At 47.0% G+C, this 27,863-nt stretch overlaps 1 protein-coding gene across 1 annotated transcript in view; it reads right to left on the bottom strand.

The window, feature by feature from the left end:
• Positions 1 to 21,226, bottom strand: part of LOC110530851 (very-long-chain enoyl-CoA reductase) — a 33,395-nt gene extending 12,169 nt beyond the window's left edge. The window contains exons 1-6 of the mRNA XM_090182925.1: positions 20,849 to 21,226; positions 20,466 to 20,517; positions 19,772 to 19,816; positions 7,527 to 7,630; positions 1,321 to 1,430; positions 541 to 646 (exon numbers count right to left, since the gene is read on the bottom strand). Coding sequence (XP_090039051.1) covers positions 541 to 646; positions 1,321 to 1,430; positions 7,527 to 7,630; positions 19,772 to 19,816; positions 20,466 to 20,517; positions 20,849 to 21,004 — 573 coding nt within the window. The 5' untranslated portion in view covers positions 21,005 to 21,226. The remainder of the gene's footprint in view (positions 1 to 540; positions 647 to 1,320; positions 1,431 to 7,526; positions 7,631 to 19,771; positions 19,817 to 20,465; positions 20,518 to 20,848) is intronic.
• Between the last annotated feature and the right edge of the window lie 6,637 nt (positions 21,227 to 27,863).

Below are 27,863 nucleotides of genomic sequence, written 5' to 3'. Positions count from 1 at the left end.
AGTATAGAATAGAATAGAATAGTATAGAATAGTATAGAATAGAATAGTATATAATAGAATAGTATAGAATATAATAAAATAGTATAGAATAGAATAGAATAGTATAGAATAGTATAGAATAGAATAGTATATAATAGAATAGTATAGAATATAATAAAATAGTATAGAATAGAATAGAATATAATAGTATAGAATAGCATCATATAGAATATAATAGTATAGTATCCCTCCGTCCCATGACATCTCAACACCAGAGGCCTGCCAGACATCAGATGTTTCGATACAGGGTGGGAAGATCACCACCTAATAACAAAAGCCCAACGCCAGCAGCTATCTATCAGATCATTTAGCCTGACTACGTTTTAATTCAGTTTTAAGAGATGAACATTCACAAGTGTTTAACCAGGTTTATTTAGCCAGGTAAGTCACTGAGAAAAAGGATCTTATAATTAAACTTTGATCATTGACCAATTGAACAGCTACACGTAAACACTATTGAATTCCCGAATGTTTCAGGCGCCAGAGTTCGCTGGAACTGACCCTCATGATGGTTTGCAGTGGCAAGGTGCCGTCTGAGAAGCGGTGAATGAAGACGGTTTCCAACAGCCTTCTGAAGTAGTGGAAACAGTGACACACACACGCCAACCTACAGCAGTAGAGAGTAGGGGGTAGAGTGGGGGAAGAGAAGGGGGTAGAGTGGGGGTATAGAAGGGGCTAGAGTGGGGGTAGAGAAGGTAGTGGTAGTAGTAAAGAGGACGAGTGGGGGTAGAGAAGAGGTAGAGTGAGGGTAGAGAAGAGGTAGAGTGGGGGTAGTGAAGGGGGAAGAGAAGGGGGTAGAGTGGGGGTATAGAAGAGGCTAGAGTGGGGGTATAGAAGGGGCTAGAGTGGGGGTAGAGTAGGGGGTAGAGAAGAGGTAGAGTGAGGGTAGAGAAGAGGTAGAGTGGGGGTAGAGTGAGGGTAGAGAAGCTATCATTATTTTGTAGTTGACCTTTTGACCCTAGGTGAATTGACTGACAGCATGTTCTCTTTCACAGCAACGACACAGACATTCTAGACTATTGTAGCAACCTTAACTCAATACCTAGAGACCTCGTCAAGAGATTCAGATCTCTTGACATAAAAGCTAAGGTGTTGGGTTGACAGTCGCTGGACCCGGGTTCTAGTCCCGGTCGGGGCTACCCCCAAATATAGCTACATTGGTGTCAGAAGTGTGATGGCACCTGTGAGGCCATCGGAGAAGAGTACAGAGAAACTTGAGGACACACTCTCCCGAAGGAAGCCGCTGGACCGTACCCTTGGAATTTCCTACCATATACGTACGTGACCACTGAGCAGGGATTGGAGTCATCTTTCTGCTCGTAGACGTTGAGGAGATGGAGGAAGAAGAAAAGGTAGATGAAGAGAGGTCCGATGCACTCCGCCAGAAACACCTGTACAGGAGAAGAGAGGTCAGATACACCTGTACAGGAGAAGAGAGGTCAGATACACCTGTACAGGAGAAGAGAGGCCAGAAACACCTGTACAGGAGCAGAGAGGTTATATACACCTGTACTATACACCTGTACAGGAGGAGAGAGGTCCGATGCACTCCGCCAGAAACACCTGTACAGGAGAAGAGAGGTCAGATACACCTGTACAGGAGAGGAGAGGTTATATACACCTGTACAGGAGAAGAGAGGTCAGATACACCTGTACAGGAGAAGAGAGGTCCGATGCACTCCACCAGAAACACCTGTACAGGAGCAGAGAGGTTATATACACCTGTACTATACACCTGTACAGGAGGAGAGAGGTCCGATGCACTCCGCCAGAAACAACTGTACAGGAGAGGAGAGGTTATATACACCTGTTCAGGAGAAGAGAGGTCAGATACACCTGTACAGGAGAAGAGAGGTCCGATGCACTCCGCCAGAAACACCTGTACAGGAGCAGAGAGGTTATATACACCTGTACTATACACCTGTACAGGAGGAGAGAGGTCCGATGCACTCCGCCAGAAACACCTGTACAGGAGAAGAGAGGTCAGATACACCTGTACAGGAGAAGAGAGGTCCGATGCACTCCGCCAGAAACACCTGTACAGGAGCAGAGAGGTTATATACACCTGTACTATACACCTGTACAGGAGGAGAGAGGTCCGATGCACTCCACCAGAAACACCTGTACAGGAGAGGAGAGGTTATATACACCTGTTCAGGAGAAGAGAGGTCAGATACACCTGTACAGGAGAAGAGAGGTCCGATGCACTCCGCCAGAAACACCTGTACAGGAGCAGAGAGGTTATATACACCTGTACTATACAGCTGTACAGGAGGAGAGAGGTCCGATGCACTCCGCCAGAAACACCTGTACAGGAGAAGAGAGGTCAGATACACCTGTACAGGAGAGGAGAGGTTATATACACCTGTACAGGAGAAGAGAGGTCAGATACACCTGTTCAGGAGAAGAGAGGTCCGATGCACTCTGCCAGAAACACCTGTACAGGAGAAGAGAGGTCAGACACACCTGTACAGGAGAAGAGAGGTCAGATACACCTGTACTATACACCTGTACAGGAGAAGAGAGGTCAGATACACCTGTACAGGAGGAGAGAGGTCCGATGCACTCCGCCAGAAATACCTGTACAGGAGAAGAGAGGTCAGATACACCTGTACAGGAGAAGAGAGGTCAGATACACCTGTACAGGAGAAGAGAGGTCAGATACACCTGTACTATACACCTGTACAGGAGAAGAGAGGCCAGAAACACCTGTACAGGAGAAGAGAGGTCAGATACACCTGTACTATACACCTGTACAGGAGAAGAGAGGTCAGATACACCTGTACAGGAGAAGAGAGGTCAGATACACCTGTACTATACACCTGTACAGGAGAAGAGAGGTCAGATACACCTGTACAGGAGAAGAGAGGTCAGATACACCTGTACTATACACCTGTACAGGAGAAGAGAGGTCAGACACACCTGTACAGGAGAAGAGAGGTCAGATACACCTGTACTATACACCTGTACAGGAGAAGAGAGGCCAGAAACACCTGTACAGGAGAAGAGAGGTCAGATACACCTGTACAGGAGAAGAGAGGTCAGATACACCTGTACAGGAGAAGAGAGGTCATATACACCTGTACAGGAGAAGAGAGGTCAGATACACCTGTACAGGAGAAGAGAGGTCCGATGCACTCCGCCAGAAACACCTGTACAGGAGCAGAGAGGTTATATACACCTGTACTATACACCTGTACAGGAGGAGAGAGGTCCGATGCACTCCGCCAGAAACACCTGTACAGGAGAAGAGAGGTCAGATACACCTGTACAGGAGAAGAGAGGTCCGATGCACTCCGCCAGAAACACCTGTACAGGAGCAGAGAGGTTATATACACCTGTACTATACACCTGTACAGGAGGAGAGAGGTCCGATGCACTCCACCAGAAACACCTGTACAGGAGAGGAGAGGTTATATACACCTGTTCAGGAGAAGAGAGGTCAGATACACCTGTACAGGAGAAGAGAGGTCCGATGCACTCCGCCAGAAACACCTGTACAGGAGCAGAGAGGTTATATACACCTGTACTATACAGCTGTACAGGAGGAGAGAGGTCCGATGCACTCCGCCAGAAACACCTGTACAGGAGAAGAGAGGTCAGATACACCTGTACAGGAGAGGAGAGGTTATATACACCTGTACAGGAGAAGAGAGGTCAGATACACCTGTTCAGGAGAAGAGAGGTCCGATGCACTCTGCCAGAAACACCTGTACAGGAGAAGAGAGGTCAGACACACCTGTACAGGAGAAGAGAGGTCAGATACACCTGTACTATACACCTGTACAGGAGAAGAGAGGTCAGATACACCTGTACAGGAGGAGAGAGGTCCGATGCACTCCGCCAGAAATACCTGTACAGGAGAAGAGAGGTCAGATACACCTGTACAGGAGAAGAGAGGTCAGATACACCTGTACAGGAGAAGAGAGGTCAGATACACCTGTACTATACACCTGTACAGGAGAAGAGAGGCCAGAAACACCTGTACAGGAGAAGAGAGGTCAGATACACCTGTACTATACACCTGTACAGGAGAAGAGAGGTCAGATACACCTGTACAGGAGAAGAGAGGTCAGATACACCTGTACTATACACCTGTACAGGAGAAGAGAGGTCAGATACACCTGTACAGGAGAAGAGAGGTCAGATACACCTGTACTATACACCTGTACAGGAGAAGAGAGGTCAGACACACCTGTACAGGAGAAGAGAGGTCAGATACACCTGTACTATACACCTGTACAGGAGAAGAGAGGCCAGAAACACCTGTACAGGAGAAGAGAGGTCAGATACACCTGTACAGGAGAAGAGAGGTCAGATACACCTGTACAGGAGAAGAGAGGTCATATACACCTGTACAGGAGAAGAGAGGTCAGATACACCTGTACAGGAGAAGAGAGGTCAGATACACCTGTACAGGAGAAGAGAGGTCAGATACACCTGTACTATACACCTGTACAGGAGAAGAGAGGTCAAATACACCTGTACAGGAGGAGAGAGGTCCGATGCACTCCGCCAGAAATACCTGTACAGGAGAAGAGAGGTCAGATACACCTGTACTATACACCTGTACAGGAGAAGAGAGGCCAGAAACACCTGTACAGGAGAAGAGAGGCCAGAAACACCTGTACAGGAGAAGAGAGGTCAGATACACCTGCACAGGAGAAGAGAGGTCATATACACCTGCACAGGAGAAGAGAGGTCATATACACCTGTACAGGAGAAGAGAGGTCAGATACACCTGTACAGGAGAAGAGAGGTCAGATACACCTGTTCAGGAGGAGAGAGGTCAGATACACCTGTACTATACACCTGTACAGGAGAAGAGAGGTCAGATACACCTGTACAGGAGAAGAGAGGTTATATACACCTGTACAGGAGAAGAGAGGTCAGATACACCTGTTCAGGAGGAGAGAGGTCAGATACACCTGTTCAGGAGAAGAGAGGTCAGATACACCTGTACTATACACCTGTACAGGAGAAGAGAGGTCAGATACACCTGTACAGGAGAAGAGAGGTAAGTTATACCTGTACAGGAGAAGAGAGGTCAGATACACCTGTACAGGAGAAAAGGTCATATACACCTGCACAGGAGAAGAGAGGTCATATACACCTGCACAGGAGAAGAGAGGTCATATACACCTGTACAGGAGAAGAGAGGTCAGATACACCTGTACAGGAGAAGAGAGGTCAGATACACCGGGACAGGAGAAGAGAGGACATATACACCTGTACAGGTGAAGATAGGTCAGATACACCTGTACAGGAGAAGAGAGGTCAGATACACCTGTACAGGAGAAGAGAGGTCATATACACCTGTACAGGAGAAGAGAGGTCAGATACACCTGTACAGGAGAAGAGAGGTCAGATACACCTGTACAGGAGAAGAGAGGTCAGATACACCTGTACAGGAGAAGAGAGGTCAGATACACCTGTACAGGAGAAGAGAGGTCAGATACACCTGTACAGGAGAAGAGAGGTCATATACACCTGTACAGGAGAAGAGAGGTCAGATACACCTGTACAGGAGAAGAGAGGTCAGATACACCTGTACAGGAGAAGAGAGGTCAGATACACCTGTACAAGAGAAGAGAGATCATATACACCTGTACAGGAGAAGAGAGGTCAGATACACCTGTACAGGAGAAGAGAGGTCAGACACACCTGTACAGGAGAAGAGAGGTCAGATACACCTGTACTATACACCTGTACAGGAGAAGAGAGGCCAGAAACACCTGTACAGGAGAAGAGAGGTCAGATACACCTGTACAGGAGAAGAGAGGTCAGATACACCTGTACAGGAGAAGAGAGGTCATATACACCTGTACAGGAGAAGAGAGGTCAGATACACCTGTACAGGAGAAGAGAGGTCAGATACACCTGTACAGGAGAAGAGAGGTCAGATACACCTGTACTATACACCTGTACAGGAGAAGAGAGGTCAGATACACCTGTACAGGAGGAGAGAGGTCCGATGCACTCCGCCAGAAATACCTGTACAGGAGAAGAGAGGTCAGATACACCTGTACAGGAGAAGAGAGGTCAGATACACCTGTACAGGAGAAGAGAGGTCAGATACACCTGTACTATACACCTGTACAGGAGAAGAGAGGCCAGAAACACCTGTACAGGAGAAGAGAGGTCCGATGCACTCCGCCAGAAACACCTGTACAGGAGAAGAGAGGTCAGATACACCTGTACAGGAGAAGAGAGGCCAGAAACACCTGTACAGGAGAAGAGAGGCCAGAAACACCTGTACAGGAGAAGAGAGGTCAGATACACCTGCACAGGAGAAGAGAGGTCATATACACCTGCACAGGAGAAGAGAGGTCATATACACCTGTACAGGAGAAGAGAGGTCAGATACACCTGTACAGGAGAAGAGAGGTCAGATACACCTGTTCAGGAGGAGAGAGGTCAGATACACCTGTACTATACACCTGTACAGGAGAAGAGAGGTCAGATACACCTGTACAGGAGAAGGGAGGTTATATACACCTGTACAGGAGAAGAGAGGTCAGATACACCTTTTCAGGAGGAGAGAGGTCAAATACACCTGTTCAGGAGAAGAGAGGTCAGATACACCTGTACTATACACCTGTACAGGAGAAGAGAGGTCAGATACACCTGTACAGGAGAAGAGAGGTCAGATACACCTGTACAGGAGAAGAGAGGTCAGATACACCTGTACAGGAGAAAAGGTCATATACACCTGCACAGGAGAAGAGAGGTCATATACACCTGCACAGGAGAAGAGAGGTCATATACACCTGTACAGGAGAAGAGAGGTCAGATACACCTGTACAGGAGAAGAGAGGTCAGATACACCGGGACAGGAGAAGAGAGGACATATACACCTGTACAGGAGAAGATAGGTCAGATACACCTATACAGGAGAAGAGAGGTCAGATACACCTGTACAGGAGAAGAGAGGTCATATACACCTGTACAGGAGAAGAGAGGTCAGATACACCTGTACAGGAGAAGAGAGGTCAGATACACCTGTACAGGAGAAGAGAGGTCAGATACACCTGTACAGGAGAAGAGAGGTCAGATACACCTGTACAGGAGAAGAGAGGTCAGATACACCTGTACAGGAGAAGAGAGGTCAGATACACCTGTACAGGAGAAGAGAGGTCAGATACACCTGTACAGGAGAAGAGAGGTCAGATACACCTGTACAGGAGAAGAGAGGTCAGATACACCTGTACAAGAGAAGAGAGATCATATACACCTGTACAGGAGAAGAGAGGTCAGATACACCTGTACAGGAGAAGAGAGGTCAGATACACCTGTACAGGAGAAGAGAGGTCATATACACCTGTACAGGAGAAGAGAGGTCAGATACACTCCACCAGAAATACCTGTACAGGAGAAGACATGGGTCACTGATAGGCAACATGTCCACTCACTGTTTGCTGTTCCCAAAAAACAGTACAGTGGGGAACAGCACCTTGTCCAATTTCCCAGAAACATCGTGGTCTCACCATGGTCCACCCCAGCTGCGGTCCCAGGTCGTGGAAGAACATCGTTACCGTGGTTCCCACCGGTAGATTCTCCAATACCTCATCATCCTTCAGGGACTCCCCATCTGACAAAATGTAGTGTTGTCATGGTTACAGTTCTGTATAACAAGATGATTTATTTAGCAGCCGTTTCCTGGTCACAGATTAAAACCTAGTCCTGGACTAAAAAGTACTTTCAACAGAGAATGTCCATTGGTTCTTGCTTTTCAGTCCAGTACTAGGCTTGGTGTCTCGGGGAAACAGGATCTAACTGTTTATTCAAAGAGATCTATACATAAGTGATAGTGGTGAATCGTGTTGATGTTCTGAATAGACAGGGAAGACATTAGGACATTCAACCCCCCCCCCCCCCCCCCCCCAGAGCTTCTCCAACTCTGATGCTGCTGATGGTCATTAGAAGTCTACCACACTTGCTAACTGCCTGGTACTCAGCACTCTATTGTCCCCCTAATCACGCTGATATTAAAAAAACGAATCAAACACTTCATGAGTTCATGTTCCGTAACATTTCTATAGGCTATGCAATTGGGTGAGAAAACAGAGGGATGGCCTCTAATAAAAAGAAGAGAATCCCATCAGCTTTATATAGGCTAGGCCTACTATATTTATTTCTCAATTTTCCTAATATTAACCACATTGCTTCTCTTTATAAGAGGAGTATAGCCTACCTGGCTGGCATGAAAATGAATCACGGGAAAAGCATCCTCCATTCGCTAGTTAAGTGCATAGACAACTTTTTTTCGCCCTGCCCCTGTTTCTGGACAGGTAAATGATAACGGTACATTTTAAATCAAAACAAATTTCACATAGATATTATTTAGTAAAGACAAGATTAAAACAATAATATAATAGTCAGATCGGTGAATAATACACAGTATTATCATTTTTATGTTTTATTTAAACTTTATTTAACCTTTATTTAACTAGGCAAGTCAGTTAGGAACAAATTATTATTTACAATGACGGCCTACCCCGGCCAAACCCTAACAACGCTGGGCCAATTGTGTGCCACCCTATGGGACTCGGCCAGTTGTGACACAGCCCATGATCAAACCAGGGTCTGTAGTGATGCCTCTAGCACTGAGATGCAGTGCCTTAGACCGCTGCGCCACTCGGGAGCCCAAATTAGTGAATGATATTGTTACGGTGCGTGAATGAGGACCCAAAAGCGAATTAACTTAAACAGAGCTTCTTTAATTACCAAACATAGGTAGGCTCAGACGGACCGGCAGATTCCGACAGGACAAGACAAGGTTACAGCAAACATGACGACAGTCTGGTTCAGGCATGAAACACAACAAACAAGAATCCGACAAAGACAGGAGCAGAAACAGAGAGAGATATAGGGACCTAATCAGAGGGAAAAAGGGAACAGGTGGGAAAAGGGGTGACGAGGTGGTTAGGAGGAGACAAGGCACAGCTGGGGGAAAGAGGGGGAGAAAAGGTAACCTAACAACGACCAGCAGAGGGAGACAGGGTGAAGGGAAAGGACAGAGACAAGACACAACATGACAGTACATGACAGTACCCCCCCACTCACCGAGCGCCTCCTGGCGCACTCGAGGAGGAAACCTGGCGGCAACGGAGGAAATCCTCGATCAGCGCACGGTCCAGCACGTCCCGAGAGGGAACCCAACTCCTCTCCTCAGGACCGTACCCCTCCCAATCAACGAGGTACTGGTGACCACGGCCCCGAGGACGCATGTCCAAAATCCTGCGGACCCTGTAGATGGGTGCGCCCTCGACAAGGATGGGGGGGGGGGGGGGAAGACGAGCGGGGGCGCGAAGGACGGGCTTGATGCAGGAGACATGGAAGACCGGGTGGACGCGACGAAGGTATCGCGGAAGAAGAAGTCGAACTGCGACAGGATTAATGACCCGAGAAATATGGAACGGACCAATGAACCGCGGGGTCAACTTGCGAGAAGCCGTCTTAAGGGGAAGGTTCTGAGTGGAGAGCCAAACTCTCTGACCGCGACAATATCTAGGACTCTTAGTTCTACGCTTATTAGCAGCCCTCACAGTCTGCGTCCTATAACGGCAAAGTGCAGACCTGACCCTCTTCCAGGTGCGCTCGCAACGTTGGACAAAAGCCTGAGCGGAGGGGACGCTGGACTCGGCGAACTGAGATGAGAACAGCGGAGGCTGGTACCCGAGGCTACTCTGAAAAGGAGATAGCCCGGTCGCAGACGAAGGAAGCGAGTTGTGGGCGTATTCTGCCCAGGGGAGCTGTTCTGACCAAGACGCAGGGTTGCGAAAAGAAAGACTGCGTAAGATGCAACCAATAGTCTGATTGGCCCGTTCTGCTTGACCGTTAGACTGGGGGTGAAAGCCGGAAGAGAGACTGACGGAAGCCCCAATCAAACGGCAAAACTCCCTCCAAAATTGAGACGTGAATTGCGGACCTCTGTCCGAAACGACGTCTGACGGAAGGCCATGAATTCTGAAAACATTCTCGATGATGATTTGTGCCGTCTCTTTAGCAGAAGGAAGCTTAGCAAGGGGAATGAAATGAGCCGCCTTAGAGAACCTATCGACAACCGTAAGAATAACAGTCTTCCCCGCTGACGAAGGCAGTCCGGTGACAAAATCTAAGGCGATGTGAGACCACGGTCGAGAGGGAATAGGAAGCGGCCTGAGACGGCCGGCAGGAGGAGAGTTACCGGACTTAGTCTGCGCGCAGACCGAACAAGCAGCCACGAAACGACGCGTGTCATGCTCCCGGGTGGGCCACCAAAAACGCTGGCGAATGGAAGCAAGCGTACCCCGAACGCCAGGGTGGCCGGCTAACTTGGCAGAGTGAGCCCACTGAAGAACGGCCAGACGAGTAGGAACGGGAACGAAAAGAAGGTTCCTAGGACAAGCGCGCGGCGACGGAGTGTGAGTGAGCGCTTGCTTTACCTGCCTCTCAATTCCCCAGACAGTCAACCCGACAACACGCCCCTCAGGGAGAATCCCCTCGGGGTCAGTGGAGGCTACTGAAGAACTGAAGAGACGAGACAAAGCATCAGGCTTGGTGTTCTTAGAGCCCGGACGATAAGAAATCACGAACTCGAAACGAGCGAAAAACAGCGCCCAACGCGCCTGACGCGCATTAAGTCGTTTGGCAGAACGGATGTACTCAAGGTTCCTATGGTCAGTCCAAACGACAAAAGGAACGGTCGCCCCCTCCAACCACTGTCGCCATTCGCCTAGGGCTAACCGGATGGCGAGCAGTTCGCGGTTACCCACATCATAGTTACGTTCCGACGGCGACAGGCGATGAGAAAAATACGCGCATGGGTGGACCTTGTCGTCAGAGAGGGAGCGCTGAGAAAGAATGGCTCCCACGCCCACCTCTGACGCGTCAACCTCGACAACGAACTGTCTAGAGACGTCAGGTGTAACAAGGATAGGAGCGGATGTAAAACGATTCTTGAGGAGATCAAAAGCTCCCTGGGCGGAAACGGACCACTTAAAGCACGTCTTGACAGAAGTAAGGGCTGTGAGAGGAGCTGCCACCTGACCGAAATTACGGATGAAACGACGATAGAAGTTTGCGAAGCCGAGAAAGCGCTGCAGCTCGACGCGTGACTTAGGGACGGGCCAATCAATGACAGCTTGGACCTTAGCGGGATCCATCTTAATGCCTTCAGCGGAAATAACAGAACCGAGAAATGTGACGGAGGAGGCATGAAAAGTGCACTTCTCAGCCTTCACAAAAAGACAATTCTCTAAAAGGCGCTGGAGGACACGTCGAACGTGCTGAACATGAATCTGGAGTGACGGTGAAAAAATCAGGATATCGTCAAGGTAAACGAAAACAAAGATGTTCAGCATGTCTCTCAGGACATCATTGACTAATGCCTGAAAGACAGCTGGAGCGTTAGCGAGGCCGAAAGGAAGAACCCGGTATTCAAAGTGCCCTAACGGAGTGTTAAACGCCGTCTTCCACTCGTCCCCCTCCCTGATGCGCACGAGATGGTAAGCGTTACGAAGGTCCAACTTAGTGAAAAACCTGGCTCCCTGCAGGATCTCGAAGGCTGAAGACATAAGAGGAAGCGGATAACGATTCTTCACTGTTATGTCATTCAGCCCTCGATAATCTATGCAGGGGCGCAGAGACCCGTCCTTCTTCTTGACAAAAAAAAACCCCGCTCCGGCGGGAGAGGAGGAGGGGACTATGGTACCGGCGTCAAGAGCTACAGACAAATAATCTTCGAGAGCCTTACGTTCGGGAGCCGACAGAGAGTATAGTCTACCCCGGGGGGGGGGTGGTTCCCGGAAGGAGATCAATACTACAATCATACGACCGGTGTGGAGGAAGAGAGGTGGCCCTGGACCGACTGAACACCGTGCGCAGATCGTGATATTCCTCCGGCACCCCTGTCAAATCACCAGGCTCCTCCTGTGAAGAAGAGACAGAGGAAACAGGAGGGATAGCAGACATTAAACATTTCACATGACAAGAGACGTTCCAGGAGAGGATAGAATTACTAGACCAATTAATGGAAGGATTATGACAAACTAGCCAGGGATGGCCCAAAACAACAGGTGTAAAAGGTGAACGAAAAATTAAAAAAGAAATGGTTTCGCTATGATTACCAGAAACAGTGAGGGTTAAAGGTAGCGTCTCACGCTGAATCCTGGGGAGAGGACTACCATCCAGGGCGAACAAGGCCGTGGACTCCCTTAACTGTCTGAGAGGAATGTCATGTTCCCAAGCCCAGGTCTCGTCCATAAAACAGCCCTCCGCCCCAGAGTCTATTAAGGCACTGCAGGAAGCTGACGAACCGGTCCAGCGTAGATGGACCGACAAGGTAGTGCAGGATCTTGAAGGAGAGACAGGAGTAGTAGCGCTCACCAGTAGCCCTCCGCTTACTGACGAGCTCTGGCCTTTTACTGGACATGAAGTGACAAAATGACCAGCGGAACCGCAATAGAGACAGAGGCGGTTGGTGATTCTCCGTTCCCTCTCCTTAGTCGAGATGCGGATACCTCCCAGCTGCATGGGCTCAGCACCCGAGCCGGCAGAGGAAGATGGTAGTGATGCGGAGAGGGGGGCAACGGAGAACGCGAGCTCCTTTCCACGAGCTCGGTGACGAAGATCAACCCGTCGCTCAATGCGAATAGCGAGTTCAATCAAGGAATCCACGCTGGAAGGAACCTCCCGGGAGAGAATCTCATCCTTTACCTCTGCGCGGAGACCCTCCAGAAAACGAGCGAGCAAAGCCGGCTCGTTCCAGCCGCTGGAGGCAGCAAGAGTGCGAAACTCAATAGAGTAGTCTGTTATGGATCGATTATCTTGACATAGGGAAGACAGGGCCCTGGAAGCCTCCTCCCCAAAAACAGATCGATCAAAAACCCGTATCATCTCCTCCTTAAAGTCCTGATACTGGTTAGTACACTCAGCCCTTGCCTCCCAGATTGCCGTGCCCCACTCACGAGCCCGTCCAATAAGGAGAGATATGAGGTAGGCGACACGAGCAGTGCTCCTGGAGTAAGTGTTGGGCTGGAGAGTAAACACTATATCACACTGGGTGAGGAACGAGCGGCATTCAGTGGGCTCCCCAGAGTAACACGGCGGGTTATTGATTCTGGGCTCCGGAGATTCGAAAGCCCTGGAAGTGGCCGGTGGATCGAGGCGGAGATGGTGAACCTGTTCTGTGAGGTTGGAGACTTGGGTGGCCAGGGTCTCAACGGCATGTCGAGCAGCAGACACTTCCTGCTCGTGTCTGCCTAGCATCGCTCCCTGGATCCCGACGGCTGAGTGGAGAGGATCCGAAGTCGCTGGGTCCATTCTTGGTCGGATTCTTCTGTTACGGTGCGTGAATGAGGACCCAAAAGCGAATTAACTTAAACAGAGCTTCTTTAATTACCAAACATAGGTAGGCTCAGACGGACCGGCAGATTCCGACAGGACAAGACAAGGTTACAGCAAACATGACGACAGTCTGGTTCAGGCATGAAACACAACAAACAAGAATCCGACAAAGACAGGAGCAGAAACAGAGAGAGATATAGGGACCTAATCAGAGGGAAAAAGGGAACAGGTGGGAAAAGGGGTGACGAGGTGGTTAGGAGGAGACAAGGCACAGCTGGGGGAAAGAGGGGGAGAAAAGGTAACCTAACAACGACCAGCAGAGGGAGACAGGGTGAAGGGAAAGGACAGAGACAAGACACAACATGACAGTACATGACAGATATACAGTATTATTGCTTGTGTGCACTAAGACAAGAAACTGCAGTAAGACAAGAAACTGCAGTAAGACAAGAAACTGCGCAGGCCTTTTTTTGGCAACTTTTTCAATTCATAGTCGCACACCTAGCCCATAGGCTTTTATGTTTTGATAAGGTTTGTATCACAACTGAAGTGGCCAAAAAACTTCTTAAAATGAAGCACATTAATACGATTGTTTTGTGTGTAGAGCCTAACTTGCAGACATACGCAGCACGCAGTGAGTTTCAAGTTTGGGGAAGATAATTTTCACCGTAGAAATGCACCTTTATGATAAAAGCTCTGGTAACGCTTGCCATGCGGTAGCAGAGAGAACAGTCTATGACTAGGGTGACTGGAGTTTTTGACAATTTTTTATGCCTTACTCTGACACCGCCTGGTATAGAGGTCCTGGATGGCAGGAAGCTTGGCTGCAGTGATGTTTTGGGCAGTACACACTACCCTCTGTAGCGCCTTACGGTCGGATGCCGAGCAGTTGCCATACCAGGCAGTGATGCAACCGGCTAGGATGCTCTCGATGGTGCAGCTGTATATTTGCCAAATATTTTCAGTCTCCTGAGGGGAATAGGTTTTATCATGCCCTCTTCACGAATATCTTGGTGTGTTTGGACCATGATAGTTTGTTGGCGATGTGGACACCAAGGAACTTGAAACTCTCAACCCGCTCCACTACAGGCCTGTTGATGTGGATGGGGGCCTGTTGATGTGGATGGGGGCCTGTTGATGTGGATGGGGGCCTGTTGATATGGATGGGGGCCTGTTTGGCTCTCCTTTTCTTGTAGTCCACGATCAGCTCCTTTGTCTTGCTCACATTGAGGGAGAGGTTGTTGAACTGGCACCACACTGCCAGGTCTCTGACCTCCTCCCTATAGTCAACGAACAGCATTCTTACATACTGTAGGTGTTCATTTTGTCCAGGTGGGAAAGGGCAGTGCGTCATCTGTGGATCTTTTGGGGCGGTATGCGAATTGGAGTGGGTCTAGGGTTTCGGGGAGGATGGTGCTGATGTGAACCATGACCAGCCTTTCAAAGCACTTCATTGCTACCGACGTGAGTGCTACGGGGCAGTAGTCAATAAGGCAGGTTACCTTCGCTTTCTTGGGCACAGGCACTATGGTGGTTTGCTTGAAACATGTAGGTATTACAGACTCGGTCAGGGAGAGGTTGAAAATGTCAGTGAGTACAACGATTCTTTGAAGCCATTCAGTCCCATTCAGTCCCATCCAGCCCCATTCAGTCCCATTCAGTCCCATTCAGCCCCATTCAGCCCCATTCATTCCCATTCAGCCCCATTCAGCCCCATTCATTCCCATTCAGCCCCATTCAGTCCCATTCAGCCCCATTCAGTCCCATTCAGCCCCATTCAGTCCCATTCAGACCCATTCAGACCCATTCAGTCCCATTCAGCCCCATTCAGTCCGATTCAGTTCCATTCAGCCCCATTCAGCAATATGGCGCACTTCAGTACATAGTGACAGTGCTGATGTCCTCCACGTACAGTATTACTATGGAAAACTTCCGACGGCTCATGAAGCCGGAAGTATTTGAATGTGGTTTTAATGCCTTTGATTTAAACGCATAGACATGAACACATAGACACACACACACACACACACACACACACACACACACACACACACACACACACACACACACACACACACACACACACACACACACACACACACACACACACACACTGAGTGTTAACCGACACCCCTTCCTGATTTTTAAGATGAAAGGAGTTAATTAAACCTCCCCAGATTGGGGTGGCAGGTAGCCTACTGGCAGGTAGCCTACTGGTTAAGTGCGTTATGGCAGTAACTGAAAGGTTTCTGGTTTGGCTCCCTTAACCAACTAGGTGAAAAGTCTGGCAATGTGCTCTTGAACAAGGCAAAACCCTACGCTTTGGTTAAAAGACGTTGTTACATGACTAAAATGTAATCAGGCTTGACTTCCGTGCCCTGTTACTCTGTCCTACCAAAGCTATGGCCCTCTGAGAGACCAGGGTTCAAATAGTACTTGCTTTCTTTCAATATCATGTTTGATTTAGCTGGCATGGAGTATCAGATGGGCAGGAATGCATGCACACAAACACACATATCTCATATCTCATAGCCACAGTCCTCTCTGTGACCTGCTATTGGCCAGCTAGTGCTTTTGGCACAGAACCTTACAAGACCTATCTGTTATGTCAGAGAAGTTCAGGTCATGCTCTCAGCTGTCCAGGCTCCTCGGGTGGTGTCAAAACATCATCAGGTTACAGTTATGTCTTCCAGTCCGTCATATGAGAGGTCATGTGACAAAAGAGAATGTGGGCACAGATTAAGGCAGAGTCACAAAATTTCATTAGCCGGTGATAACTGTCGCTCTCACAGTAATTGACCGTTAATTAATGTAAACACATTTAGCCTTTACTGACTTCGACACACAGCCTACAAGCCACTGATGCAGACCTTTGGAACATCTGCATGTTAAAATGTCTAATAAATACATGAAATACATTCTACACCTTCACAATAAATCCATGATTTATTTTAGACAGGTCTAAAGAAACATGATAAGAGGGAAATGTAGTCTATTTCAGAAGATCAGAATAGCATCCTCTGGGTCAATCCTTACGTTAGGTCCTGATCTGGCTGTGCCATATGGCTGTGGGCTACATCCTCTGAGTCAATCCTTCTGTTAGGTCCTGATCTGGCTGTGCCATATGGCTGTGGGCTACATCCTCTGAGTCAATCCTTCTGTTAGGTCCTGATCTGGCTGTGCCATATGGCTGTGGGCTACATCCTCTGAGTCAATCCTTCTGTTGGGTCCTGATCTGGATGTGCCATATGGCTGTGGGCTACATCCTCTGAGTCAATCCTTATGTTAGGTCCTGATCTGGATGTGCCATATGGCTGTGGGCTACATCCTCTGAGTTGTCCTTACGTTAGGTCCTGATCTGGCTGTGCCATATGGCTGTGGGCTACATCCTCTGTCACTTTTGATGATTTTCTTTGCTATTTCATAGATTTGATGTCTTCACTATTATTCCACAGTGTAAACAATTGTAAAAATCAAGAAAAACCCTAGAAGGTGTTCTGAAACTTTTGACTGGTACTGATATAAACTGATATAAACAATATGAGATATTCTATTGAAATGGTTACTTGCATAGTGGAGTCTTTATTTTATATATATATTTTTTAATCCTTTATTTAACCAGGCAACAAATTCTGATTTACAATGACGGCCTACCAGAATGCAAAAGGCCTCCTGCAGGTACGGGGATAAAATCAAAAATAAATATATATATATGTATATAAACTCAGCTAAAAAATAAACATCCTTTTTTTCAGGACCCTGTCTTTCAATGATAATTCGTAAAAATCCAAATGACTTCACAGATCTTCATTGTAAAGGTATTAAACACTGTTTCCCATGCTTGTTCAATGAACCATAAACAATGAATGCACCTGTGGAACGGTCGTTAAGACACTAACAGTTTACAGACGGTAGGCAGTGAAGGTCACAGTTATGAAAACTTAGGACACTAAAGAGGTCTTTCTACTGACTCTGAAAAACACCAAAAGAAAGATGCCCAGGGTCCCTGCTCATCTGTGTGAACGTGCCTTAGGCATGCTGCAAGGAGGCATGAGGACTGCAGATGTGGCCAGGGCAATAAATTGCAATGTCCGTACTGTGAGACGCCTAAGACAGCGCTACAGTGAGGCAGGACAGACAGTTGATCGCCCTCGCAGTGGCAGACCATGTATAGCAACACCTGCATAGGATCGGTAGATCCGAACATCACACCTGCTGGACAAGTACAGGATGGCAACAACAACAACTGCCCGAGTTACACCAGGAACGCACAATCCCTCCATCAGTGCTCAGACTGTCCGCAATAGGCTGAGAGAGGCTGGAATGAGGGCTTGTAGGCCTGGGTAAGGCAGGTCCTCACCAGACATCACCGGCAACAACGCCGCCTATGGGCACAAACCCACCGTCGCTGGACTAGACAGGACTGGCAAAAAGTGCTCTTCACTGACGAGTCGCGGAGCGGGATCGATTTGGAGGTGGAGGCTCCGTCATGGTCTGGGGCAGTGTGTCACAGCATCATCAGACTGAGCTTGTTGTCATTGCAGACAATCTCAACGCTGTGCATTACAGGGAAGACATCCTCCTCCCTCATGTGGTACCCTTCCTGCAGGCTCATCCTGACATGACCCTCCAGCATGACAATGCCACCAGCCGTACTGCTCATTCTGTGCGTGATTTCCTGCAAGACAGGAATGTCAGTGTTCTGCCATGGACAGCGAAGAGCCCAGATCTCAATCCCATTGAGCACTTCTGGGACCTGTTGGATCGGAGGTTGAGGGCTAGGGCCATTCCCCCCAGAAATGTCCGGGAACTTGCAGGTGTCTTGGTGGAAGAGTGGGGTAACATCTCACAGCAAGAACTAGCAAATCTGGTGCAGTCCATGAGGAGTAGATGCACTGCAGTTCTTATTGCAGCTGGTGGCCACACCAGATACTGACTGTTACTTTTGATTTGTGACCCCCCCCCACTTTGTTCAGGGACACATTATTCCATTTCTGTTAGTCACATGTCTGTGGAACTTGTTCAGTTTATGTCTCAGTTGTTGAATCTTGTTATCTTCATACAAATATTTACACATGTTAAGTTTGCTGACTTTGTGTGTTTGTGAGTTTGTGTGACATTTGTTTTGATTCACAATGGACAATGTCATCAATGCACATAATTAGAGAATTAGAGAATGTTAGACCGTTTTTCCCATGGTTCATTTTCATGCTAGCCAGGTAGGCTATACTACTTTTGTAAAGAGAAGCAATGTGCTTAATATTAGGACATTTGAGAAATAAATATAGTAGGCCTAGCCTATAGAAAGCTGATGGGATCCTCCTCTTTTTAATAGAGGCCATCACTCTGTTTTCTCATGCAATTATTATTTTTTAATTTTTAATTTATCCGTTATTTTACCAGGTAAGTTGACTGAGAACACGTTCTCATTTGCAACAACGACCTGGGGAATAGTTACAGGGGAGAGGAGGGGGATGAATGAGCCAATTGTAAACTGGGGATTATTAGGTGACCGTGATGGTTTGAGGGTCAGATTGGGAATTTAGCTAGGACACTGGGGTTAACACCCCTACTCTTACAATAAGTGCCATGGGATCTTTAATGACCTCAGAGAGTCAGGACACCCGTTTAACGTCCCATCCGAAAGATGGCACCCTACACAGGGCAGTGTAGGGTGCCAATCACTGCCCTGGGGCATTGGGATATTTTTTTAGACCAGAGGAAATAGTGCCTCCTACAGGCCCTCCAACACCACTTCCAGCAGCATCTGGTCTCCCATCTAGGAACTGACCAGGACCAACCCTGCTTAGCTTCAGAAGCAAGAGAGCAGTGGTATGCAGGGTGGTATGGTTTATACCCTATATATAATTGTATATACCCTATATATAACTGTTTATACCCTATATAAAAATTGTGCAACACAACCTCATTGGCTCGCACGAAGTGTTTGATTATATTTTTGAATACATTTGCATTGATGTCAGAGTGATTAGGGGGACAATAGAGTGCTGAGTACCAGGCAGTTATCCCGTCTGGTAGGCTACTAATGACCATCAGCAGCATCCGAGCTTGGAAGAAGCCTAATTACAGTGACTAAACGGTCACGTGGAATTTGACTACCTTCATGACTCGTGACCGCCGGTGTGGCGGTAATACGGTCACCGCAACAACCCTTAGGCACAGGCTAGCCGTCCCAATAGGAAAACATTCACGTAATGACAAACAAACAGTACACTGTTGACCCGCTGGTTACTTCTAGTGTTGAAATGTGTGATAATGTTGATATTGTTCGATATTTATATACAGTTGTATTTCTAAAAATCTTCCTCCTGTCACTCCTGTCACTGTATATGTCAATGTGTATGTCAGTGACGAGGGCTTAAGGATTCAGAGGAGGGCGTACCTGGGTGAAGTGACAAAGCCTGTCTGGCTGGGTACCATTTGGGATCTGTAACCATCACAAATGACTTTAGTCACTTCAGAAACATTATTAGGACATCATCAGGGTTTGGGTCAATTCAGTCATTTCAGGAAGTAATGTGAAGTTCCGAATTCCAAATTTGGAGTTAGAATGTCAGTGTATTTCCTGAAATCTATCTATCGCCAACTGCTAAAGACGAAATACAACAAGATATTTCATGCCATCCACTGGAATAGGGAGTGTAACACACTTGCTATGACAGACAGAGACAAGACAGAGACAGAGACAGAGAAGATTGGGCCAAGACAGGACAGAGAGAGGGCGGAGACAGGCCAGAGACAAGACAGAGAGACACAGGACAGAGACAGAGCAAAGACAGAGACAGGACAGTGACAGGGCAGAGACCAGGCAGAGACTGGACAGAGACAGGGCAGAGACCAGGCAGAGACCAGGCAGAGACTGGACAGAGACTGGACAGAGACAGGGCAGAGACCAGGCAGAGACCAGGCAGAGACCGGACAGAGACCAGGCAAAGACCGGACAGAGACTGGACAGAGACAGGGCAGAGACCAGGCAGAGACTGGACAGAGACAGGGCAGATACAGGGCAGAGACCAGGCAGAGACAGAGACAGAGACAGAGACAGGACAGAGACAGGACAGAGACAGGGTACTCACAGATCTTATATAATAGACACTTGATCTCTCCAATAGTGGCATTAGGTTCCACCTGACAGAATACACAGCTATTACACATAAACAAATTGACATTAAGTATCTACTGTCTCAATACCTCAGTTTCACAAAATTAAAGGGCTCTATTGAATCCTCATCCGGGAAGTTCAGCTTCACAGCATGAATGAAATGTAGCAGACTTCATTCCCAGATTAAATAGAGTCCTAAAATCAGTACCGTAGGTTGCCTCATAATACAGAATACAACTTGTGATGACAAAAAGGGACTACTACAACTACTACTTCCTAAACAGGTGAATTACAGAGTTTTTACTTTAGCAGCCAATGAAATGAAACACGGGAAGTTGTTTATAGTTTTTTACTTACCTTGTCCAAGTAGCAAAGCTTCAACTTCTTGGAATCCTGAATCTCCACCTCATAGAAAATATAATTCTTATCCTTTTTGGCCTTTCCTGCCGTCATGCCATGGGCACATCTTGCCTTTATAAACTGGGCTACCACAAAAAGGCTTTTTAAATCCATGCTTCAAATGCGTACCTTCCAGGTGTGTGGTTTTCAGGCCCTATCTGCCCTGTGGTGTGTGACTGTCGGGCCCTAGTTGCTGTGTGACAAGGGGGTTAAGATAACCTCGACATGACTAACCCTGTGGTGTGTGTGTGTGTGTGTCTGTACGTGCGTGCACGTGTGTGTGTGTGTGTTTGCGTGCGTGTGTATATGACCCTAATAATTATCTCAGTGAGAAATAGGTTTGAGCAACATGAGAGGATGTTAGGGGGGATCTGATGTTAGACTACATTGTTCCTGATGCCAATTATTCTGCCATATCCTGTGGCCTTCCCCGTCAATTATTTCCATATGTGTTAGACCCATGGACACATCTCCAACCCATCTGACTAGTCTAAACATGATATGGCATCTGATAGAACGTCCTGGCGTCCCCTTGCTACATTCTGACACGGTGACGTCAGGGCCGAGTCACAAAATGGCACCCGATCCCCTAGAAAGTGCACTACTTTTGATGAGGGCCCATAAGGGATAGGCTGACATTTGGGAGGCAGTTGGAGTAGCATGTCCCTGGTTAACAGCATGGTGCTACTGTAGTAGCATGTCCCTGGCTAACAGCATGGTGCTACTGTAGTAGCATGTCCCTGGCTAACAGCATGGTTCTACAGTAGTAGCATGTCCCTGGCTAACAGCATGGTGCTACTCTAGTAGCATGTCCCTGGTTAACAGCATGGTGCTACTGTAGTAGCATGTCCCTGGCTAACAGCATGGTGCTACTGTAGTAGCATGTCCCTGGCTAACAGCATGGTTCTACAGTAGTAGCATGTCCCTGGCTAACAGCATGGTGCTACTCTAGTAGCATGTCCCTGGCTAACAGCATGGTGCTACTGTAGTAGCATGTCCCTGGCTAACAGCATGGTTCTACTGTAGTAGCATGTCCATGGCTCATAGCATGGTGCTACTCTAGTAGCATGTCCCTGGCTAACAGCATGGTGCTACTCTAGTAGCATGTCCCTGGCTAACAGCATAGGGGCTTTTCAGTGTTGAGGTTTCATTGATAACCATAGTGAAGTCTGAAATGTAACATTACTGGCATACAGTATCTTTCACCACCTGTACTGGACAGAAGCATCATCTAAATCACAGTAGGCCTACATTCAATCAGATGTACTTGTTTGTGCAGTCTGCATTTAAATATACTGAGTGTACAAAACATTTGCCCTCAGAATTACATTTTTATTTTATTTTACTAGGCAAGTCAGTTAAGAACAAATTCTTATTTTCAATGACGGCCTAGTGGGTTAACTGCCTGTTCATGGGCAGAACGACAGATTTGTACCTTGTCAGCTCAGGGAGTCAACTTGCAACCTTTCGGTTACTAGGCCAACGCTCTAACCACTAGGCTACCCTGCCGCTACCCTGCCACCCCCAGGTGGCTAGGCTACCCTGCCTCAATTCATCGGGGCATGGACTCGACAAGGTGTTCCATAGGGATGCCGGTCCATGTTGACTCCAATGCTTTCACACAGTTGTGTCCAGTTGACTGAATGTCCTTTGGGTGGTGGACCAGTCTTTAATACACACGGGAAACTGTTTAGTGTGAAAACCCCCAGCAGCACTGCAGTTCTGGACACAAACAGGTGCGCCTGGCACCTACTACCATACCCTGTTCAAAGGAACTGTAGTATTTTGCACACATACACAATCCACGTCTCAATTGTCACAGCTGGGGGGGGGATTCTACTATACTATATGGAATTGTTTTAAGAAGGGCATACCTTGGATCATTTCACTATTTGATTTTGAATTTTAAGACCCCTTGAAGTGTAAAAAAAATATATATATATATATATATAAAAAATGATTTGATAAAATAATGTATTTTGCCTTATTGCTATTAGCTCACACAAACATATTGAATAACAGATTCACAACATGGAACAACAGATAGTTCCCCCCCCCCCCCCAAAGAAAATCTAAAGGAAGTTTGTTCGGAAATGTCTGTCCTATGTCTGGGACATATAAGAAAGATCAGGAAACATTTTTCTTCTTCTCATGTATTTAACTCCTTATTTCTGGCACTAAACAGTCTCCATAGATATTGTACTTCCTTTCATTTTGTTCAACTGGTACCGGGGGACCTAGAGGACATACAACCGACATGTACTTCTTCGTGGGAGTCTTACCCTTACACAGAGGGGTCTTTAGTGTGTAGACCGAACTGTTTGGACGCTACAGACAGATGTTGGCAGATCGGCTGTACCGACTTCAGATGAGTCCCACGCTTGTTCTTGTTCGTGAGTCTCATCTTTCCATCGAGGGGGGTCATCGTTTTTAGGCCAAACCTTTCGGACTTTACAGACTGATTTTCGAGATGCCTCATGTTCTGACAAACATAGCTCTAGCTCTGTCACCTTTCACCACAGAAGCAGAAGTGAGACATAGGCGGATCCGTTAAACTGAGACACATCAAATGCAAAAACCCACACGTCTCTAGATTAAACTGACAGATTTTTTATGGGGATGTTTTTATTATGCTAATTCCATTTCTGTGGGGGTGCTGACATCAACCTTAGGGGTTAACCCGTCTCCTCCTCTTCATCTAAACGGATTGAAGTGGATTTAAACAAAGGGACATCAACAAGGCTAGTTTTCACCTGGATTCACCTGGTCAAGCAGGTGTTCATAATGTTTTGTACACTCAGTGTATAAGTTAGGTGAAGAGGGAATTTGAATTCAGCAACTCTTCAGTCCTTAAAGCCTCTTAATTCATGCATCTTTCCTTTGCGTTCAAATATAACTCTGATTTTAAAAGAGTAAAGTGCTTTGAAAAAGTCTAATGAATTACTCTTACCTCAAAGAAAGCAATTCTGCTCAGGGCTCTGTCCCGTCTCCCCTGTCCCCTCAATGATCTTCTCAACAGCTCCTCGATGTCTGAATCTGAAACAAGCCTGGCGTCAGCCTCCCGTTCCTCTCCATCTGTGTCTGAACCCGAACAGTCCCTCCAGTCACGCATCTCCTCAAAGTCCCGCAAGAGGTTCTGACACTATAACCATCCAGATACATGGACCCATGCTCTCTCCGCAAGAGGTTCTGACACTATAACCATCCAGATACATGGACCCATGCTCTCTCCGCAAGAGGTTCTGACACTATAACCATCTAGATAAATGGACCCATGCTCTCTCCGCAAGAGGTTCTGACACTATAACCATCTAGATAAATGGACCCATGCTCTCTCCGCAAGAGGTTCTGACACTATAACCATCTAGATAAATGGACCCATGCTCTCTCCGCAAGAGGTTCTGACACTATAACCATCCAGATACATGTACCCATGCTCTCTCTGCAAGAGGTTCTGGACTGTACAACCTCAAATGGATCCATGCTCTGATAGAGGTGCTATACACAATCCCAGCCACCTTGATACTGACTGAGGCACATTTAAATCAGGTGTCCATCAGAAGTCAGACCAGAGCAACAGATCAGCTGTTTCCTGACCAGGTCTTTGCCCAAATAGCTACCTATTCCCTTTATAGTATTGATTGGCTATTGATTGGCTATTGATTGGCTCAATTTAAAGTGCTGTACTGTACGTTCACAGTCAAAGGCTGTTTAATAATTGACCACTAGAGGGCAACACCAGTACATTGTCTACTTGGTGTTCTCAACTGTAGAGCAAGCCTGTTTTAGAATAGCAGAGAAGAAGAAGCAGTTAGAAAAATATATATATGGCAATGAAGTCTTGTCTTTAGTGATTGAATGCAATCCAAAGCTCACCCAAAACACAGTAGGTGTCTGAAATACCATGACTGTACAAAACCTGTATAGGCTGTACAACCAATAGAGAGCTGAGAACAACACATGTTTCTTAGACACTGTTGAACTAACAGATGGTGAAGCATGACTCATCACTCCGGAGAACGAGTTTCCACTGCTCCAGAGTCCAATGGCGGCCATTTTTACGCCACTCCAGCCACCGCTTCTCATTGCGCATGGTGAATCTTAGGCTTGTGTGCGACTGCTCGGGCCATGGAAACCCATTTCATGGAGCCCCTGACGAACTGTTCTTGTGCTGACGTTGCTTCCAGAGGAAGTTTGGAACCCGGTAGGGAGTGTTGCAGATGTTTTTTTACCGGCTACAATCTTCAGTCCCGTTCTGTGAGGTCGTGTGGCCTACCACTTCACGGCTGAGGCGTTGTTGCTCCTAGATGTTTCCATTTCACTATAACAGCACTTACAAGTTTACCTGGGCAGAAATGTGACAAACTGACTTGTTGGAAAGGTGGTATCCTATGACGGAACCAGGTTGAAAGTCACTGAGCTCTTCAGTACGAGCCATTCTACCGCCAATGTTTGTCTATGGAGATAGCAAGACTGTGTGCTCGATTTTATACACCTGTCAGCAATGGGTGTGGCTGAAAAAGTCTAAATCACTCATTTGAAGGGGTGTCCACATACTTTTGTGTATATATATACAGTACCAGTCAAAGGTTTGGACACACCTACTCATTCAAGGGTTTTTATTTTCTACATTGTAGAATAATAGTAAAGACATCAAAACTATCAAATAACACACTTGGAATTATGTAGTAACCAAGCAATTGTTAAACAAATCAAAATATAATTTATATTTGAGATTCTTCAAAGTAGCCACCCTTTGCGTGGTTGACAGCTTTGCACACGCTTGGCATTCTCTCAACCAGCTTCACCTGGAATGCTTTTCCAACAGTCTTGAAGGAGTTCCCACATCTGCTGAGTACTTGTTGGCTGCTTTTCCTTCACTCTGTGGTCCAACTTATCAAAAACCATCTCAGTTGGGTTGAGGTCGGGTGTTTGTGGAGGCCAGGTCATCTGATGCAGCACTCCATCATTCTCCTTCTTGGTCAAATAGCCCTTACACAGCCTGGAGGTGTGTTGGGTCATTATCCTGTTGAAAAACAAATTATAGTCCCACTATGCGCAAACCAGATGGGATGGCGTATCACTGCAGAATGCTGTGGTAGCCATGCTGGTCAAGTGTGCCTTGAATTCTAAATAAATCAATAACAGGGTCACCACAGTGTTACCAGCAAAGCACCATCACACCTCCTCCTCCATGCTTCACGGTGGGAACCACACACAAAGAGATCATCCGTTCACCTACTCTGCAACTCACAAAGCCACGGCAGTTGGAACCAAAAATCTCAAATTTGGACTCATCAGACCAAAGGACAGATTTCCACCGGTCTAATGTCCATTGCTCGTGTTTCTTGGCCCAAACAAGTCTCTTCTTATTATTGGTGTCCTTTAGTAGTGGTTTCTTTGCAAAAATTAAACCATGAAGGCCTGATTCTCCTCTGTACAGTTGATGTTGTGTCTGTTACTTAAAGTCTGTGAAGCATTTATTTGGGCTGCAATCTGAGGTGCAGTTAACTCACTGGTATGAAGAGATTCGGGAGACAGAAATGCGTAATAGTTGTTTTATTATACCCAAAATTACGGCGTGCCGTGTAAAGGCACAGGGACGAAGACCAAACAATAGAGCGAGGAATACCGTGAATAAATAACACACGCACACGATGATTAAACTTCTTTGGGATTGGTGTCTCTTCCACGGGACGGTTGAGCTCACGTAGGCTAATGCAATTAGCATGAGGTTGTAAGTAACAAGAACATTTCCCAGGACATAGACATATCTGATATTGGCAGAAAGCTTAAATTCTTGTTAATCTAACTGCACTGTCCAATTCACAGTAGCTATTACAGTGAAATAATACCATGCTATTGTTTGAGGAGCGTGCACAATTTTGAACATGAAAAGTTATTAATAAACAAATTAGGCACATTCGGGCAGTCTTGATACAACATTTGGAACAGAAATACAATGGTTCATTGGATCAGTCTAAAACGTTGCACATACACTGATGCCATCTACTGGTCAAAATTGAAATTGCACCTGGGCTGGAATAATACATTATGGCCTTTCTCTTGCATATCAACGATGATGGTACAAATAAATAACGGTTGTTTTTTTCTTTGTATTATAGTTTACCAGATCTAATGTGTTACATTCTCCTACATTCCTTTCACATTTCCATAAACTTCAAAGTGTTTCCTTTTAAATGGTGCCAAGAATATGCATATCCTTGCTTCAGGTCCTGAGCTACAAGCAGTTACATTTGGGTATGTCATTTCCAATCCAGGTGGGACGCCGGTGCCCCTGGGGGGTACTGTCACGTCTGCGCCCCCTCTCCCCCCTGGCACTCAAGGGCGCCAGGCTGCCCAGCACTATGCACTCCTGCCACCATCATTACGCACGCCTGTTTCCCTCGTCACACGCATCAGCGCGTCATTGGACTCACCTGGACTCAATCACCTGCTTTCATTACCTTCCCTATATCTGTCTGTTTCCGAGGTTGTTCCCTGCTTCGGCATTATTGTCGTCATGTCGTTTTGTTCCTCCTGTTCTGACGCTGTCCCTGTTCAGTCACTTGTCCGTTCATTAAAAGGTTCAACTACCTGCTTCTCATCTCCAGCGTCGGTTCTTACGTCACCTGGTTGTCCAGGTCTTTAATTGAAAGGAGAGAGACACTAGGCCCTCCGTGGAATGAGTTTGACACCCTGCTGTACAGTATTTTACAACAGTAATAATGATGCGCGTCACAATGGGAGAGAGTGAGATGGTTGCTGACAGAGTCCACAGACAGAGTTATAGATGCTATCAGGATAACCATCACACCCTATTCCCTATATAGGGCAGTCTCAGATGGCACCCTATTCCCTATACAGTGGGACACAAAAGTATTTAGTCAGCCACCAATTGTGCAAGTTCTCCCACTTAAAAAGATGAGAGAGGCCTGTAATTTTCATCATAGGTACACTTCAACTATGACAG

This window comes from Oncorhynchus mykiss, chromosome 8 (assembly GCF_057628025.1).
Source record: "Oncorhynchus mykiss isolate SJ-2025 chromosome 8, ASM5762802v1, whole genome shotgun sequence".
NCBI lineage: Eukaryota > Metazoa > Chordata > Actinopteri > Salmoniformes > Salmonidae > Oncorhynchus > Oncorhynchus mykiss.
This window is presented reverse-complemented; position numbering and strand designations above follow the sequence as displayed.